At 40.2% G+C, this 20,309-nt stretch overlaps 1 protein-coding gene across 1 annotated transcript in view; it reads left to right on the top strand.

Annotated features, from left to right (window-relative positions):
• Window positions 1-8,222, top strand: part of LOC128304797 (uncharacterized) — a 30,029-nt gene extending 21,807 nt beyond the window's left edge. The window contains exons 3-4 of the mRNA XM_053042036.1: window positions 7,020-7,100; window positions 7,673-8,222. Of these exons, the coding sequence (XP_052897996.1) occupies window positions 7,020-7,100; window positions 7,673-7,840 (249 nt within the window). The 3' untranslated portion in view covers window positions 7,841-8,222. The remainder of the gene's footprint in view (window positions 1-7,019; window positions 7,101-7,672) is intronic.
• Window positions 8,223-20,309: the final 12,087 nt, after the last annotated feature.

Below are 20,309 nucleotides of genomic sequence, written 5' to 3'. Positions count from 1 at the left end.
TACACTCCTCCCGTGACCATTCACTCATCCAACTCAAGCATCCAGATTTACCACGTACGTTGCATGCTCCGTGTGGCTTTTGTATGGTAACGCTAGCTAAAGCCCCCAGCGAGTGGTATCGTACCGGTATCGTGTAGATCATGGGCTTAATGCTGCAAGTATACATGCCGGGATAAATGTCAACTCGACGTGTAAAACAACCGCTCTCCTACTCTCCACGACAACCGGTGTGCACGTATGAACGGTTCTGTAAAGCTGATGTAAAGTTTATTCTCCAACGAGTAAACCACACCATCACTCACTCATTCGTACCAGCTCACGCTTAAGCTTTCCAAGGATTTACCTCTTCAATCGGCTAACCAAACACTTCCTTAAAGCTAACGCGCCCTACATCCGGAAGTGCAAAACGTGCACCAACTAACTCATGGGAGGTAAACATTCCGTACCAATCAGCTATCAAAGTTATGCAACCTACGACTGGACACGTTTTTACCTAACAAAAACAGTAAATGAAGTTGTCAGATTTTCAGCTATTAGCAGATTTATTTTTTAGCAGCGGAATGCATACAATCAATGCCAAGATTGATGATTGTTTTGTAACAAAAAAAACCTGTTAATCTAATGGCAAGTGAGTCCAGTTGTTAAGTTGCTAACAGAGTGATAGTAAGAGAAGAGAAGTTAATGAGAAATGCTTTGAAAACTTTCAATATTTCGCTACGTTCGCTTACAATTTCGCTCGTTCGTATAAGAAACTTATGATTCTGATATTCCTTTCTTCCCTTCCTTGTCAAGAGATATAGTATTTCTTCTCTAAGTTCTCCAGTGTTTGGTTTCGTATAAATGGATTTGTAATACTACCAAAAACAAATGTTAGTAGCAACAATACTTAATATGAACATTCACTATGAGTAAAGAAACTCATTCTGTTGACGTTTTTGACATGATTCACATCGCTATTTTAGTTATTAAAAAAGTTTTCCTAAGTTTTAGAGTGCACCATGTCTTAACTTTGCATTTCATGATATAAATTAACAAACTTCTAAACACATTACGTGACTTTTTTTATGTTTTAGGTTTATGTATGACCTAGGTGATACTCAACCAACTTTATAAATATCTTCTGCAAGTACCGTACTTTAGTGCGTATAACAACCACTTTTTTACTAAAAGATGGCCTAAGTTAGGTTAAGGGGGTCGTTTTACATAGGTAATAGCTTTACAATTCTGGCACTCAGAATGATACAATTTATACAGAACGTGATAACGAGGATGACAATATTTACAATTACATCGTTGATTTTTTTTTATTGCTTCAAGAACGGCCATGCCGTATTGCTAATTGCATCGTTGATAATGTGCATGAAAACTCCAGTGACAACGAAAAGGAACAATAATGTGAATTTATGTGTTAATTATGAATTGTATTGATATAATGTTTTACGTTGTGAAACTTTACATAAAAAAATCTTTTTCTAACAACATTGAATAATTTATCAAGGGGGTCGTTATACACGCGAAAAAACGGTAATAAGAGAATTAATTCTAGAAAATGTTTACCCATGGAGACGCCTGGTATCGGTCAATATTCAATGTTATGGGAGACTGTTGATTAATTTTGGTATACTTTCACCGTACTAATAGCCACGTATATCGAAATTGAAATGGCAGCGTTGGTCTTCACACAACACTCACCGACCGATCCCAAAACCCCTCAGGACTAATCCCCCGAACGCAGAACTGATTATCCTGCTACGGGTAAATAGAGTCAAAGAAAGCCAAGAAATGGCAGACCTAAGACCTCTTGAGGTTGTTTTGCCGATAAAGATTAAAAAACACATAAAAAAGTTGTATTTAATTTTTTAAATCATGTTACTCTCTCGAAATAGCTTCAAAAATCGAAACAAATGAGAGAAGCATTCAAAAACTTCTGATGGAGACGCCCAGTACCTGGTACCAATTAATTCATGATTGTGTGAAAAAATGACAATTCCCATCTCATTTCAAAATGCATGTTTGAAAAGAAACATACACATTTAAACACATTTAAAATACAAACACATTTAAAATACATGTAAGAAGGAATGTTTGGGAGGTGCACCGCCGCATTAGTGCCGCTGTAAAAAAATAAGAGAGAGTAGGAGAAAGAGAAGCGATGATATGACGATGGGTATAAAAACACGGAATTTTTATAATAAAGAGTTAGTCGCGGTCATGTAGCGGAAAGAAGACGCTCGCTGTCTGGTTGTGGTTGTCACTAATTATTCGAAACCCTTTACATACATGTTTGAAAATGAATGAAAATAAATTGTCATTCAGATATAATGTTCATTCATTCAAAATTCATTTTAAATTAAACCAGCTAAGTCAATTATGGCATCAAAAAAACTCTTTCAGAACGAATTCCCTACACTTCCACCTCTGAAACCCCTACAGTCAAGATACTAAATATCCGTTGAAGTGGACTCCAGAGTGCCATTGGTTGGGTAATGATCATGGATCTAATTAACTAGTTGGTCAAATAATTACGCAACAAGTTGAGTTTAATTATATTTTAACATGTTTTTATGATCCATCATCTATTTTATTACATAAGTCTCGAATCAGATCTGTAGATGATATTTTGCTAAAATTTTCAACTCATTTTTCTTGAGTGTTTGTTACTTGTTATTTTATTTCTTGAGTTGGGTAACATCATAAAAGTAAACTATTTTAAATATTACAACATACATAATAGCATATATACACAGAAACATATCTTTCATTATTCGTGTTATACGGAAACACCGATATTCATACGTATTTCAGTTCTCCCTTGGTTCTACGAAACTCGTTTTGCAAATTTTACCAATTCCCAGGACACATACCGTGCAACTTATTGATACCAACATACAGCTTCAGGGTATAAATTCCAACAACTTCAGCTTCAAAATAAAATTCCACGTTATTCAAAAGAGTTAGAAACGGAACCCTCTCATTGCAATTGAAAAAGGTCCAATGGGATATGGCAAACAATTTCTCGTAGGGGACATTCCGTCCCAGACGAACACCGCTGAGTGAAACATTATGCATGTGATGATACCGAGGGCGATAGTCGCCGTACTGGTGGTTGTATTATTTATATCACAAACATTCGTTACGAGAAAATATGAAACCACATATCCTTCAAAATAAACAGAAGAACACGGTTATATTAGTTTTATTGTTAAAATTAATGTTGGACAACCGTAATGCAACTGAACTATAATTGATGAAATATGGAATTTAATATAAATGGCACCAAACGCTCGCCATACATTAATTACGCTATGCCTTCTTTCTGTACCTGCTGCACCTTTTGTGTGTACTATCACAGCTGCTGCACTTCAACCAACATATGCACCATTTGGAACGCATGGCATTAAAACTCCAGCCAAACCCATTATTCAATCAACTTTGCACCAGCTCAACCGGAGATGTGCAACGAGTTGCAGCGCACATAAATATCTATACCATTAATTAACGGATACTTCCACCACTAAAACCAACCAACCAAGTCCGTGCGCCAACGTGCAACCGTATCCGGCATGAAACGAATCCCGCCTGCCCGTGATAATGATCGTGGACGATAGCTGAATTTCATAGAATGGAAATTTTGAATTTCAACGCCACCCGTGCTCCTATCCAGCACGTTCTACCGGTGCTACCGCTTAACTGGTTCATTGCGAAACAGTTCATCATCCATCCAACGGTGTAGCTGTTGGTTTGGGAAAGTAATGCAATTTAACAGCAATTAAGCATGGTGCGCTAGCCCACGGTTCAGTACGAAGTTGTTCCATAATGTTCTTGCATTTCGAATCCGAACGAAAAAAACACTCTCTCTAACTAACCCAGATTTGAACCCGGTCTTGCATGATAATTTCAATCCGAGATTAAATCACATTGCTGTAAAGTTTGTTTTACCAACGTTAGATTATATTTTCACGGAGGTTTTATAAGTGCGGTTTATTTTTTTATAATAAATAATCACTCAAAACAGCCATAGTGTCTGTTCATTTTTTTTTTTTTAAAGTATCCAGACGTCACCACCGTCTGACGTTTGGAACCGTGAAATGACATAAGTCAGTGAAAAAGAAGCAAGCGTAGATTTCGGGATAACACGTGGAGCACGATACACACAAGCTGTAAATTACTCAAATAAACTGTACTCGGATTAAAAAACCCAAAAAACTGAGCTAAACAGTGTCCTACTTGTAAAGATCGTAAAATAATCGTAAATCAGTATCAAAAAAGTTAGTATCAGTCTTTTAAGCTTTTACTACATTCTTAAGACTCTTTTTGGTTGATAAGCTGTATAAGCTTTAAGGCGTTTTATTTTAAATTTCATCAAAAAAAAATCTTCTATCACGTCAGCTGCAGATAGATGCAGCTGCTGTTTTTTTTTTTCTTGCATTACATCAACCATTTCCATGCTATGGAGCGTATCACAATGCTCGAACGCATTAGAAAAGCTTATCTTTTCATCCCATTTTGCGCTACGCTCTGCAAACTCAGACCGTCTGAAAACCTTTGTATGTGCCGTTTCGTAACATCGTTTCGGTCACCGTCACTGTTACAGCTAGAGATATTTTTTGCATTTTGACGCGTACCGCCAACAATTAAAGTATAATCCAAGGAAAGAAGTGGGATCGCATCGTTGGTTCGCCAAATTGGATCAATGAGCTATAAAATCGTCTTATGGCTACAATACTAACACAGTTTTAATCAATATTTAATGAAGCAACATTCATCAATTGGCGGAGCAATGTGTTCGATTCTTTTATTTCCGAATGCAATAAACATCCTTCCACGAAATCTTACTACACCGACTCGGTGCACTTCACCCATCTCACAAAGCCACCCATGGAAAGGCTAATGTATGAAAATGCTGCATCAATATTCCTCACAGTACAACATAAAAAAAACACTCGGAACGCTAATGAACATGCTTTCATTAGCTTACAATCAACTGTTATTAGGGGCAGGCTTCAGATTCGAACCAGACGCCAGCATATGCGATTGCTAGGTGGACTGGATGCCGAGATAAGGAGCCGCAATAAAAAAAAATAATATCCTTATACAACCTAGTGCGGCAAATCCGTATACGATGGAAAGGTACATATAAACCTCTGCAGGAGTCGGATAGATTCTCGGCTCAAATGAATTGGCAATTACCTCTAACAAGATTGTTGGTGGATAAAAATAGATGCTCTGACGTACGGAGGTTTCATTTTCTCCTACACGGATCATTGGATAAAAACGTTACAGCCGAACCACCGATACTGCTGAACGAATCTTCCGCATGTAGTGTACTTATTCCGTCACATATTCGTGCGAAAAACAAGAAAATTGTGAACGTTTTCTGTACGTCGAATTGAACGCTTGGTTGCCCTTGGATGTAGCCAGTAGAGATAATTGCTGTCAGTGCAATCATCATGCTTCAAGTAGATGTCATGTCATGATGGCTCAGTTGGGAGAACACGCAAGACAACGAACGAGACAAATTTCGTTAAATTAACTTAACGAAAAGAGATATTCATTTAATGGTTCATCTGGGGCCTCGGCTTTGGACAGTTGCATTCAAAAGCACCTTAAACTTTTTCGGTGGCTGTAAAAAGAGCCAACGGAATGGGTTAACACAAGGTAATAGGGGTTTAAACTTCATTTAACTATGTCACGTGAGGCAATCGAATGACTCTATAACATAACTAGTTTTTAATAATCACAAGTTAATTTTTTGTTAAAGTTAATTAATGTCAGATATGAATGATAAAAATTAAATCGAATTAAATTTCAGCGGAAATGCATGCATATTCAATTTTCCCACACTACACAGTCTACAGTCTTTCATCACCTTAAATCAAAATTAACCCAAAAGTTAATTTAAACCCAGTTCAGGTTCAGGGACAAGCTTTATCAAAGCAATTATCGCCTTCTGAGAATGTTTCGATTTACTCTCGCGTTTTACAATTCGCTCCACTTCCGTTGCCCCGCATTTTCGACTGCTTTCTTCCCATCTGATAAGCAACCAACCAAAAACACTTATTTAAAGGGTATGCAAATGCAATTCTCCTAGCACACTGCACACTTAACCGGGATGAAGCGCAACACCGTAATAAATTTCATTTCACAAAAACCCAGCACGAACGCTTAAACAAACACACCTTCTTCGCCACCGCTCAATTATGTTACGGGTTTGGTGATTCAGATGCTTTACCTAGAGAAAGCTAAATAGAATTCCAGTTCAAGATGGGGTGACCTTTTTACAAGCGTATATCGATTCGGTGCAAACCGAAAGCTGAGAAACTTCAACCCGAGAAGTTTGACATTTACTAGCTATTTAAACTCTCTCGATCCTGAATATAGATGCTTAATCAGTGGCAGAGTGGCAGAATCGCATGCTGGTCCAGAGGAAATTCCATTTGCTAGCTCAATGTAGGAGTTTTAAGCGTGGCCATGCCATTGCTCGCGCAATCATTCGAACGATTGTTATTAAATCTTTCCCGGGAATGGTAAAGAGGAAATAAAAACCGGATTTACGGTACGGCTCCTCGGTGACCGGTACCGTTCCATCCGCGAAGAAGGAAAATATTCTCTAGCTTTATTAATTTAGTTCTCGAGAATTTTACCTTCAAATTGAATGAAATGTTGTGCTCGCAACGACGCGGTTATTTATTTGTTGTTGTTTTACTCCTGTTGCATAATGAAATTGCTGCGAGTTCTTCAGGAAATTGAAACAGAAACTGACAAAACATTTCAGCCCAGGGCCACGATTATTCAATGATGTTTTGCTTTAGAAGTCAATAAAAGATTGAGCGAAAAACGTAACTAGTTAAAGGATATTTGTGAGAATCATTTATACTTGAGTGAGCAAACGCGTTACACCCCATAAAGAGCTTAAAGTTATGGTCTCTCGAGAAGAACTTGCAGTACATTATTTTCCGTGTATTGAAACGCTACTCCCACGCTTAATAATACCCTTATCCGTATCTCTTTCTTTACAGTTCTGTAAAAAATTTCGTGTAGGTGAACGATGCTGTGAATTTGAATGTCTAGATCCACCCGGTGAGGACGACATGTATCAGGTATGTAGAGCATCGACCCAATTTGATGCACATTTTTATTACCACATCGTTGCCAGCAATATGCTTGAACGAATATGCCGTTTCTCTGCCACACCGCACTCCCTAGCCTACCTGTTTCGTTTGAAATGCATTTCATTGTGTTATTTTGTGGCTTGACGTCGTGCGAAGTTGTCGGAAAAACTCAACCACAATTAATTGAACCGCAATTCCCAGAACCCGTAAGCCAGTTCCAGCATCCAACTGCAAAAAAAAAAGCAATTCCCGTTATACCATCCATCGTTAAAAGTTACTCCCATGGCACCGAAGGCTTGCGCCGTTGCTTCATCTGCAACATTCCCTCCCGTCACATGGCCTTATTGCGAGTGCGTTCATAATTCATCGTTTACCGGACTTTACTTTTTGCTTCTTCCATCGAAACAAAAACAATCAATACCATAATTCAACAGCATCAATTACACCGACAGGCTTTTACCTTTTCGCGCTTCAAACTAATTTTAAACTCCCTCTTACTGTGAGTCTTCGTTTCCTGTTATTCCGCAACGATACATTATTCTCCCTGCCTTCATCCACAGGAGCGACTCCGGAAGCGGGCAGAGATTCTCGCCGGGAATGGAGCCAACCAACTATCACGATCCGGCTACTGGTTCTGGTCACCGGTGAGCAGAGCAACGGCCGCCGGTCTACTACTGCTAGCGTTAGTGCAGAGCGTTACGCAAAGGTTGCTTCTGCTGCCGTCATAGCTTTGCTGAGGGTACAGCACGCCGTTATGCTCGTTTCTTCGTTCGCCGTCGTAACACCTTGTGCGGTTCGCATTCGCACGAAGAGCCGCCCGCGGGTACGTATCGGGAACTACCGGTGTAGCGGAACAAACGGAGCGTTATAGAATATTTAAAAAAAACTGGAATCAAACCTAAAGTTCTAAAGTAATGCCGAGGATGGCTTCGGTCAGTTGCGCATTACATAATGGTAAGGGAACACAAAACGCTAAGGGTGGAAAATAAAAACGATGCTACATTTCTAAAACTAATGTCTTTAATACAAAACACTGCAGTAAAACAAACTGTAATACCGTGATTATTAGCCGCTACTAAAGATGCAACAATGAGAGTAAACAAAGCAACCAAATAAAATGCCGAACGTTCGCTAACACCAGAAAGTCCACAAAACGAACAAAAATACACAATTAGAACATCAACATAGTCAATAGAATATAGCTTTTTAAGGAGGTTGAAAGGCGAGCAATTGGTACGGTTTGGTCGGGAGCTTTCTGAAGCTAATACTAGAGGCAAACTTACTACATGAAACATAGCGGCAAACTATTGCATCACATCCTATTTCTTCTACCGGTCTACAAACGATCCTCAAATTTTAAACTATTTTTCTCTACCTAGCAAATACCTTAATATCCGGCCAAAAAAAAATGACACAGATTCAAGGCAATCTGGAGCCAACGGCAGCGTTCAAACCAACGTAACAGCGTTCGACCCAAACGAAAAGCTGAGCAGTATTCCGTGGCTTTTCCGTTGGTCATGTCCTGATAGTCGGTGGAGAGCAGAAAACCATTTTCCCATTCCGAAACGGATAAAAAAATACGTTGCTCTGACCGAATCGTTAGACGCGCTAGCGTAACGTGGATCAAGTGCGCAGCTTAGAAAGATTGGTGCGTACCATTTTACGTACCGCCCACGTTCCTCTAAATCCTCTTACTGCTGAAACGGTTTCGGTACAGTGATTGTATACTTAAACCTTCCACAGAGTGGACGAGCATACACTAGAATGCTAGCTTTAACCGACGGTAACACTTTTAAACAGTAAGTGCGTGTTTGTTAAGTGCAATCCAAAGACACACGAGCGCATCGTCAACGGTCTGGAAACTGATAAGCTTTGGAGTGACTTTTTTTACATAAGGAGGTGAGAAGAGGAGTTAAGCTACAGCCGAAAATAGAGTTGTTGATACTGATGCGTTTCATACGATTCCCCTTAGTGATAGTAGCGCCCTCTATCGAGATGCATAGGCGTCACCATCTGCAGTGGTCGATTGGTTGGTTTTGTCGTAGCAGTTCTTTTTTTATTGGGTCTGATTATAGGGACATTAGCCATCTGGCTGCATTAATGTCTTGATCTGTTGACACGTGTTTTAATTTCTAACTCCTGAGCACATGATGTGCTGTACGTCGAACTGTGTTCGAAGTCTTGTGCAGCCAGAAAGTAATTGCCGAAGAAGATGGGTAAAAATGGACCCTTTTTGAAGGTTGTTCCTATTGTTACATCGCATAGACCTTAACAAATACCAAGAACATTTACATAGGCAGGTCAAAAACAAACTGTCATGTTCGCATGGTATCGGCTCGGTAATTGGATTCCTTTCTGTGAACCATTTGGAATACGGTACTGTTTGGAGAACGATTTCTGCATATTTGTACTGTCCAGCAGTACAGCTTCTTGGCACCCAACTGAACCATGGCACCAAGGCTCCAAGAATTCGCCTCCCTATGTTCAGCATCTTTCTGGCAAAGAAATTTGTTTTTCGTTTTAACTGGCAGCGCACTGGCAGAACCTATCCAAAGGTGTGCTCAAAAGCTCAGGCTAGCCCCGTCCCCTGCCATACACACAGAAAGAGACTTTGCCTTAAAAAACTAGGACGATAGGAATTGGACGACATGACCTTTCGTTGTGGTTGGTAAATTGGAAATTGAAATGAAGCAAGTGACCTCGGCGAACTGTACACTTCAGGTTCGCAAACTGGCATCAAACTCAACCGATTGCAAACATAGTCCGATTTTTCACTGCAACAACTCCCGATAAGTAAGAAAGCTAATCCAAAAAGTTCCCAGAACAAGTATATCCATTGTTATATTTTATTATATTTCGCAATCGATACTCTTCTCCTACAAGCAGAGAACTCCTGCTGATTCAAGGTTTGAATTTTGATTGAAACTTCTGTTTGCTTTGTTGATAATAAGGGCTAAACTTTTTAAAAAGAAAATATAAAGAATGTTTAGTGTTTGAGAAATTTTTCAACTCATACATCTCCTCCGTAGAAAAATCCTACAGGAAATACCCAATGCATGTCGCTGTTGATTATGCAACATAAAGTGATTGACAGTTGAAGAAACAATTCATACCAAGGGTTGAACGGCCTACTTTAATTGAAGTTTTACAACAATGTTATGAAGGTCTTTACCAAATCAAGGTATAAATATTACAGTTTCCACGCCAAACCCCTCAATCAATTCAAACCCCCAAAGCACAATATAAACTTTAATGCACCGAAGCACTACACGGTGCCAATAATCGCTGCTCAGTCCAATTCCGGCCTTCGGTTTTTTTTCCATTTTACATGGTGAATAAATAAAAACCTACGAATCAACATTTTACGGCTACAGCATCACAAACACAATCTTAGCCATTCGGAGCCCTTTGGGGAGAAGCTTTTACCAGAAATAAATCACAAATATCCCTTTTCTTTCCTCGCGTCGCGTCTGCGTATTTCCGTAAGGAAAGAAGTGGACAAAAATTGATTAAATCGCATCCGGTTGGTTTCAAACCAAACTCGGAGCATCATCCCAAACACCGCCATGTGAGCGAAGAATCGATCGGGATGACATTTGTCCAACTATACTTTCCGGCTTTTCTATTACCGATATTCGCTTCTACGGTATTCTGTTTTTTTTTCTTCGTTGTAGTATCTTACATCTCTTCTGCTATGTTATCTTTTCTGCTACGCGGCATCAGAAAGGTAGAATTAAAGTCCAAGATGCGAGCCAGGTTAAGCTAAATCCCGGTACAAACCAGTCCACTGTTCGTGACAGGTGTTTCAAACGTCCACAGAGCTACCTGCCAATTGGTCAATGAGTTGTTCGAAATGAAGCCCCGGAATCCCCCTTTTGGGCAATGTGGTGTGATGTTTACAACCAGAGCAAAGCGCTACAAAAGGCTGTCTGCTCGCCCGTACCGTGAAAAAAGGGCTTTTGTGTAGTATTAGTTTCCTTAACACATCAATTTAAAAAAGCGAACCAAAGCACAGATAACCCCTTCCGGCCAATTCGAGGTTAACCGGGCAATGGAAAAGTGAACCCTTTGTGATGGGGTTGATGTTGTTTTTCCTTTTTTATTTTTGAAAATCCCAACCCATCGTAGAAATTCACGCTCACGCTGATCCTTCCATACAGCGTTCGTAACGGCTGTCAAAAATCGACCAGCACGCGTGTTCACCGCCCAGGGATCGATTTGTAATGCTGGGCGCGTACACACCCACACACCACCCTCCCCCATTTACCACCTTCCGGGGCTGTAGATAATATTTTAAATTGTTCTCTGGGGGTCCATGACGCTCGATGCAGCCCAATGCGATCCATTTTCTTTTTGGAAGCTAAAATTAGGCTCATAAATTTCATCCCCCGCCATCAGGCAAACTGCACCTTGCCCGATACGGATACAGCCGATTTCCATACAACCGGCCGTCGTAACGCAAAAGAAAGCAACGAACAAAAGAAACAAAACACCGGAACAAACTGAACCGAACATCAAACGCATTTTGGATTTGTTTTGTGGTGAATGTCAAACGCGACATAGCAGCACGAAGTACACCGTACCGCGCGCGCTTGCTTTTCGCCACGCAACACCCATTGCGGATAGCGTCTGAGTCGTCTGAGTGGCACCGAAAATAATGAGAGCCGTACATACTTTCCACCCGTCGAAACGGTGAACAAAGCGAAGCTTTCGCTTTGATCCTATGCTCAGACCGTGTAAGCTTCAAAGGATCATACGCCCCAAACGTCAGTCTTTTCTAGTGGATGGCAGTAACATTCCTTTTGGTTGATGTTGATGCATGGTCTATATTAAAGCACATAATTAAAACAATCACAGTGATTCAAATTTCCTTTTGTAGTTTGCTTTGCGTTACGCACCGTGTGACATTTGTTTTAACATTGGGGCTTAAAGTAAACTGTGACAACTTCCCATTGTGCTCAACATTTGGTCATTGTATTTCCGCTTTTACTATAAAATACTGAGGGTGAAATAAAAATTACCTACGATCACCTTATAACAGGTATTTAATTATCGATTAATTAATGCCTTCTTATTAACAGTATTAAAAGGCATTAAATTGACAATTGTTTGTGTGGTTCCTTCCAACAAAATCATTAAAGCCCTACCAGCAAATCGTATCGTTTATCATTTCTATTGTGGCGCGTTCCACTACAAATCGTTTTTTTTTTGCTACAATATTGTGTCCAATCTCCTGAAAACATCACACCTTACAATTTGCCTATAAAAGCGTTTGTCCATGAACGATTACAAAAGAGCTATCGATGGCAAAGGAAAGGCGAACGGTTGAAGGACCACCGCACCGAGAGCGGCAACATGTTCAGCGAACTGTTGCAAAGCGTTGCCTTTGGTTCGTTTGTACGATCAGCTTACGCAAAGGACGGGACTAGTTAACAAGCCCAAACGGAGTGCTACTCGATACTCGAGAGATGGAAAACAGTCAACCCGAACCTGAAGCGCTACAATACCGTCTCAACATTAAAGGACAGTAACATCACCCGCTCGCCGTCACGATCAACGCCACAAACCACCCCCAAACGTTGGTTGAACTGTCGGCGTTAAAAATGAAGCAAAAGGATAAAATCCCTACAATGGGAAAGGACCACCGGCATGCAAAAACGAAGGATGAAAAAAAAGCTAACACCAAACAAAGAGTAAGCCACCGATAATTTCATTGTTTGGCAGCGAGAATAGATCGATGAGAAGCGGAATGACACACACACAAATGAAAAAAGGATACTGGCAACAAACCCGAAACTGTGGCAGCCAAAAAAATCGCCAAATGAGATCGAAAGAAGAGGCAAAAAATCTGCCCCACAATCGACCGTGCTCGAGTGGAAAATGGAGGGATCAAAATTTTACCATCACCACGATAAGTAACAGTAATCCGATGGGAAATCGTCCATGGCAAGCCGTACGATATGTGTTTGTGTCCGTGGGTGGAAGGAAAATGGACAAAGCGCAGCAATTGGGGAGACACATTTTTGTCATCGATTTAATGTATCCACAATGGTCCCTCGGAGCGTGTGGGTGTGTTTGTGTGTGGAATGAGACGGAACACTTCCGGACATGGGTGCATTGGGTACTGCTTACCGGGTACACACATAAATATATCGCATCATTTGGTGAAACGGTGAAAGGAGTCCCTTTTCGTTGGCGGAGGGAACCAACAAAAAAAAAGGGTCCCCATGCTGGTGAATGTACCCGTAAAAGCGTTAAACCTGCCCCATTGCTCCACACTTCATGCATGCTCCGTAATTGAATTTTGTGTAGTTCAATGGTTCAAACCACAGGCCGCCCTGGGTTTATATATGAGTCTGGGGACATTTTATCAAATGGCTTAAACCTTCGAGGTTTTCTAACAAGGAAAAACGGAGAGGAAACAACTTTTATCATACCTCACTTTACGCTCATTCTTTAACGCAAATTGATGACGACAGATGGGTTTTGCCTGCCTTTCTAATGGCACGATCTTCCGAACGGCGGAATGTGGTCCGTTTTTATTGAGCCGTTCGCTACCGGAAAGCGTAGGATTACCTTGAACACGGCATTGAACAAGTCTGCACAACTCGGGGTCACACAAAACTCTGGGGAAAAATTGTGTCACTTGACTATTAAGGCAAATTAACATTTTTGTTTTGAAAAAAAGGAAATAAAATGACAACGCAATTGCCTTCATGCACGACGAAATATCAACAATGTTCACAAATGAAAAAGGAAACATACAACTGATCATTTGCAGGAATTTCTCCATCGGCTTGGTTTCATTAGACTTCAAGCAAATTATGTATTTCAATGTTTGATGTAGAAACTATTTTTAACTACATCGTTCTGTCATGCGGGTCGTATGTCTCGAGGCATGCAATTGCTCTAACCTCAGTGTTCAGTTCATGCAAATTATTAAAGCTATGTACAATATAGCTTTTCTATTTTCTAGAAAAAGCAAATCCATCGTCAATGTAATGCCTGTGTTTCACTGAACTCAACTCAACTTTCACTTAACTCAACTTTTCTCCTAATGCAGTAGGTTTGCATTCCAAAACTGCTATGAATTCCTGCACAATCATAATGAAATTCAATGTTTTATTACGATATCTGACTTAGGATTAATTAATAACGTGGTTACTGTGTCAATATCGTGTTATTTCGTTTCGGAGCATCAAAATTCGACATTCTGTATGAGAACACATTTTACAGGAAATCAGTACGAAATGTGATAGTCCAAACCCCATCCACAGGATTAGAAAAAGTCCTTTAAAAAACCCCGCTATGGAACGAAAATTAACTTCTTTTCTGTAGATCTTGCCGATTAAATGATTAAATTAAATTTAAAAAATAAAACCAAAAATTTTTAAGATGTTCTGTTCAAAGCAATTTTTGTTAAATAATTTCATAACAGTTCTTGGACGACTAGACTAATTCTTCATTTTGGACCGAATAATATTCTGATTCGAATGGCAAATCTTGCGAATAGTTTATTAGCTTACTATTAAAGTAAGAGTATTCTATATTTACCGGATTTGGTATAATTTGAAGCCAGCTTTCCTCAATTTGTTTCCTATCTGGAAGCTTTTAATTTTAATTATTTTTTTTACACTACCATAATTAAGTGATGGCGTCCGATTTTTCAAGAATTCCGAATATTTTACCCGGCTTTTTACTCTGCGTTATTCGTGTAATACAAATACATACAAACACTTGCCGTAATTCTACACCCATCTATAACATCTAATACAATACTTAACAACTGCACTTTCTTACTTATCCAACAGTGCAATCGCTTCCTGGTCTCGGCCTGCTGCTCTAATTCGCTCAGTGTCAAGTGCCGTCGTCTGACAATGTATTTTCCCATAACATCTAGCAGACGCAGCAACACCATCACTCCTTCTGAGTTTGAGCCTACCACGTCTCTTTTATATTCTGAGTCGTCCGATGTTGTTCTGATATCTGGCCAAAAATCCTTCTGAGCAGCTTCCTCCCGTACACGGTTAAGAGGGTTTCGTTGGTTATGTATGAACTCCATGCTGGATGAACAGCATATGTGAGTTTCGGAACAATGTAGGTTTAATACTGAAAATAACGATTAATGAGGCACTCGCAAAATCCTGTAAAGATATACAATTTTTTCTTTTTTTCCTCATGATCCAGGGTACTCTGCTAAATATGCCATATTGTACGGTATAGATAGATTTACGACAAGTATCTGCTACCGCTGTAACATTGAAAGTTGAAATAAATGGCTCATGCACCAAAAACGGGCCCTCGCGTACACAACGTCCTATCTCATTCGACATACAAACCCATGACCCACAACCGAACTCGGATGTGAAAAGTTCGAACCCAAAGCGAAAGATGGAATGGGAGCATTTCGGTTCGCCGAAGGGTATGACACAATTTTCATATTGACATTTCTATTGGGAACGTACCTGATGATGATGTTTGACTTCATCAATCAAAATTCGAAACCTTGCACGTCGATCACAGCATCGCTCTACCAGGATGGAACAAACATTGCGAAATCAAGATGGTAACAGACGGTACTAGGAATGATTACTTTGGGAATACATCGGCTGTTGATATTTAATTTCTAAATTAATTTCTATATTACATTTTCGACTCAAGCAATTGGGTTTAGCAGTTACTGGATACAACATTGCATGTTTAAAACACTCTACCAATGTTTTTATTTACCGTTGTGAACCACGGCATACTGTCATCTTCAACTCTGCAATAAAGAAAAGAAATCAATTCAGCGCTACTCGTGATAAAGCAACTGATGAGCTACTTATAAGCATTCCTGCACCAAAACCCGCTCAAAAGAACGCCCCAACCGTGTAGTAACAAGCTTAATTTGCTAAGGAAACCGTTCTGTGGCTCTGTTCTGTTGCAAACTTTCCGCTCGTCCTAATAACCGTGGCCCTGCGTGGGGATCCGCAGGGGGGAAAAAGCGGATAGAGTAATAAATAGTTGGAGCAAAAGTGTGTACAGTAAACGTTTCCCAACCAAAGTTACCACCCTTTCTTTCCGTGCTAAAGAGCAGCACTTCAACAACTTGCTGGTGTGCTGGAATGGAGGGGAAAAAAAAGGTTCCGATTGATGAGAAACATAAATACCAACAACGCTTCTCAATCACAGCGGAAAGTGTAAATAATTCCTTTGCCATCTTTTCTGCAATAGCAAGCTTTTTTGTTTGTTTGTAGCACTTGGAAAACATCAAGCGTTTGTGATTGTGAAATTGCACTTTCACTTTCGCTTTGGGACTGTGTTAAGATAGCAGCCACATCGCGTTCCTAGAAGTGATGCTGTTACAGTAGGAGAACGATTTTCGAACAAGTTATGCAAAATATAGAAATTTGGGACTTTTTTCTTAAAACCCTTCCAATACAGAACGTTTCTAGTACATTCAAAGTTAAAGTACATTAAAGTTTCATTCGTGTCAAAATGCTATTCAGAAAAGCACCAAACACGCGAAGCTATCAATTGATAATGGTAGAGGAGGTACAAACCTAACCCAAACCGCCTACCCTTTTAAGGGGGGTTATTAAAACTTAATACAAAGGAAGAATTAGCGGCAACAACACGGGGCGGAAGAAAAAAAAACACTTGCAGCTTTATCAATCCTGTCTAATGGTTTAACATTAAGCCCAATTATATTAACCGTACTTCAAAGCCTCTGAGCACACTGTCTGATTCCCCCCACGATGCCCGTCGTTGCGTGCGGGTTTGCTTGACTTGGTTGTTTCAGCCGAAACCATTAGCCGCCGTACGAATGGGAGAAAATCCATCGATGGCAACATGGCAAACGTTTGCGCCCGTTCCGGGAACTAGTCACAGCTTGGAAAGAGTTTCTTTCCCACGGTTACGGATTAACCAACGGGTGGAGGAAGTTTGATCCTTACGCTTCCCAAATATCGTGCCTAATCAAACGAGCTCCGGGGGCATCGAAGCTGTTGGATGTTTTTTTTTTTCATTTTCTTGTCCTTTTTTTTCCATTTGCCCTAACGAAGAAGTTAATTTTCCAAACATCAAAAACCAAGTTTTTTGTTGTGTTTTTGCACACATTTGTGGAAAACTCGTCACAACTTCGTTCGGTTCATGGAACTTTTTTTCCGCCTTTTTAATGATGTTTGAATACCGGGTTTGAAAATGATATCGCGACGGGAGGCTACTTACATGGCGCAAGGCATGTTTTTTTGTTGCTTTTTTTATATTATCTAATTGGTGGAGACCTATTTATCTTTTTCTATTTTTTTGCTCATTAATGTTGTGTTTGGTTTTTACTTTCCACCAGTGTAAACCTAACAGGAAGTGTGTTCGCCCACAGTTACAAACATTAGCGGGGTATAAGAAGAATTTTTCAATGGCTGCCCTGCGGGGGAGAAAATCAACTCAGCGGAGGACGGGAACACATTTGGTTAGGAAGGGTTTAAACCTCAATGGGAGTTAATGGGACGATTTCAAACAAACAAAAAAAAAGTCACACCATTGCTGTTTGAAAGGTTTTTCAGACCGAACAAATGAACGACGTGTTTGAGCTAGAACTACAGTAATAGAACATACAAAGCTGAAATCAGAAAGTATGATTTGCAATTTCGGAACCGTTTTCTTTCTCCTGAAGCTTTAAACAGAACAACCACAGTAGAGATTTCTTTGATAGCAATCGGCACAGCGAGAGAAAAGAAACCACCCATCAGTTTTCTCTCAACAGTTTAAGAAATCCGCTTGGTCAACATGTATGAAGTTTCCAAAACCCGCATACATATTGGCAAACAAAAAACACAACAGGCAACGTCCATTTTTGTACGCTTAAAAGCCGGTTTACGTTACGCGCCGAGCAAAACAGTCCTTTTCCGCAGCAGGGCACAAGTCTACCGGATCAAGAACCAACTCACACGTGTGATGCTGCGTTACTCTCAGCGAACCATCCCTTTAATGTAGATAAGCGAATTTTTAAGAAAGATTTTTATCATTGCAATACAAGCAGCAGACGGCAGGCGAGCATGATTAAGAAAATAAATCTAACAGCAGCAGCAGCAGAAACCAAAAGCATTAAAAGAAACCAGCGCTATGTATTCACGGTGTGTTTAGAAATATTGCCGGTGATGGGGAGATTCACAGCGCCCCCACCCAACACGCCGGAAGGATATTGAGATGTCGCACGCAAACAGAAACGCACATCAAAATAAACAAATACACGCCAGCACGCATGGAAAACTTGCCTGGAAGGCTAACGTAACGGCTGTTTTCGCGCACTGACTGCAAAGCGACTCCAAATCAACTTTTTGGCGTGTCGTGTTTATTCTTTTCCTTCCTTGTGTTACCGACAAATGACGTCCAAAGAAGGGAACCAAACGGGGGCAGAAAATGCTACCACTGATGTGACGGTGTGTCGCTCTGATGATGATGATGATGATGATGACGAGCTAGGTTAATAAAGGTTGCGGTGCAACGATACTGCTCGATAACGGATACGTGTCGACAGCATGATCTGCCATCCGCACACCAGGTGATGATAGGTTAGGAATTTAAATTCAATCGAGTGGGTGCCGAAAGAACGAAATGTTTGTCCGGCTGTTGTATGATAGGTAAAAGGAAAGAAAGTGGAAGCAAAAAAAAATAACGACAAAAAAAAACAAACAAATCGTTCCCTAAGCACCGACAGCGCAAAACAAATAGAGCACACGCAAAACAAAGTTGTAGGCAAAGGGAGTGAAATAATGATACAACAAAAACAATGAAAAATGGTGATGGCAAAGAGCGTAATACGAGAATAGAAAAAAATAAATTAAAAAAAAACCAAGATGTCCATTAGAGAGCTGTAGATCTTCAAGCATCGAATCGAAAGTGGGTAGTACAGTGCGAAACGAAAAAGCAAAACAACAAATAAAAAAAAAACAGTACGGAACGTAAACCACTAGAATCGATAAAAATCCACAGTGCCTTGTTTGCTGCATAAGAAAGCTTATTACACATCGTCAGGCCACGCCATTTCACATGCAACCATTTTTTACGCTCCCGGCAAATACTCTGCGTCCTGCTGATTTCAGAAAATGACAAACTGCCTACCACAATGCGAAACCCTTCAATACACCCAAAAGAAAATCTCTATGTTTGCTTGCGGTCTAGTGTGTAATTTTACTGAAAACAAAAATGCTTCTGTGCAGCATCAGCGTAGCTTAACCTGTGCATGACCGGTCGGGTCAGGATGTGCAAACCGTAGGAAGAGAGACTAACTTTAGTTGTAAGTAGAAAAATGGCGATCACTTTGCAGCTCGGCCGAACGCTACATGCTTCCTAACGCCAGAAAGCTTTCGCGTGGTTTTGAATTTGTTTTGTGATGCGTTTTGCATACATTTCGGCGCTGACCACTGTGCTTTTGTTGTTTGAGCGGTGGGTACGAGCGATATATTATAACAACAAGCAGGAGAGAAGGAATGGGAGGGAGGGAATGGAAGAAAAGTAATAAAATACCACACAGATTATGCATATCTCGAGTATAAACGATAAAGCGATTGTTTTACGCGTGTTTTTTTTTATTTTCTAAAAGATAAACTATAAACTCTGTTAACGGCGCTAATCGGCGCTAAGGTCTAAGCGGTAAGAAAAATCCTTCCAACAATCTAGTACTAGTTCAACATTGAAGAAATTGATCCTAGTAGCCTTGCGCAAGGTTTAGGGTAGTGTAGGCGGCAATAGGCACACCAAATAAATTCCGTCAACAAAGTAGGCGTCTAACCACGCTCCCGGTCAGCCACGTGATGGCGTGTTTTCTCTCTAAAAAGCTTTCCCGTTCCCGTCAGAATACTACATACCTTTACCACCCTCGTTGGCTCGAAGCGCAAACCACACTATTTCCTATTGGACTCTAGATTGTAAGGCAACAAGCATGCATCAACTGATAGGAATTGAGGTGCAGTCAAACTGCGCCTCGCAAACGATATCGCCTAGCTAGCTAGACTTCTAATGGCTGTACTAAAAAAACAAACAAACGATGCCCATAATGGTCATCCTACATCCCCGTGTAAAATAACGTTGGTTTTCTCTTACAATCGTTAACATTCTTCCGATGTTTTTCACCATTTTCAAACATTGTTCTTTATTTTCTATACTAGAATGATTCGTAACAATGCCAATTACAAACACTCACAAACCTTTGGT

Source organism: Anopheles moucheti, chromosome 2, assembly GCF_943734755.1.
Source record: "Anopheles moucheti chromosome 2, idAnoMoucSN_F20_07, whole genome shotgun sequence".
Lineage (NCBI taxonomy): Eukaryota > Metazoa > Arthropoda > Insecta > Diptera > Culicidae > Anopheles > Anopheles moucheti.
This window is presented reverse-complemented; position numbering and strand designations above follow the sequence as displayed.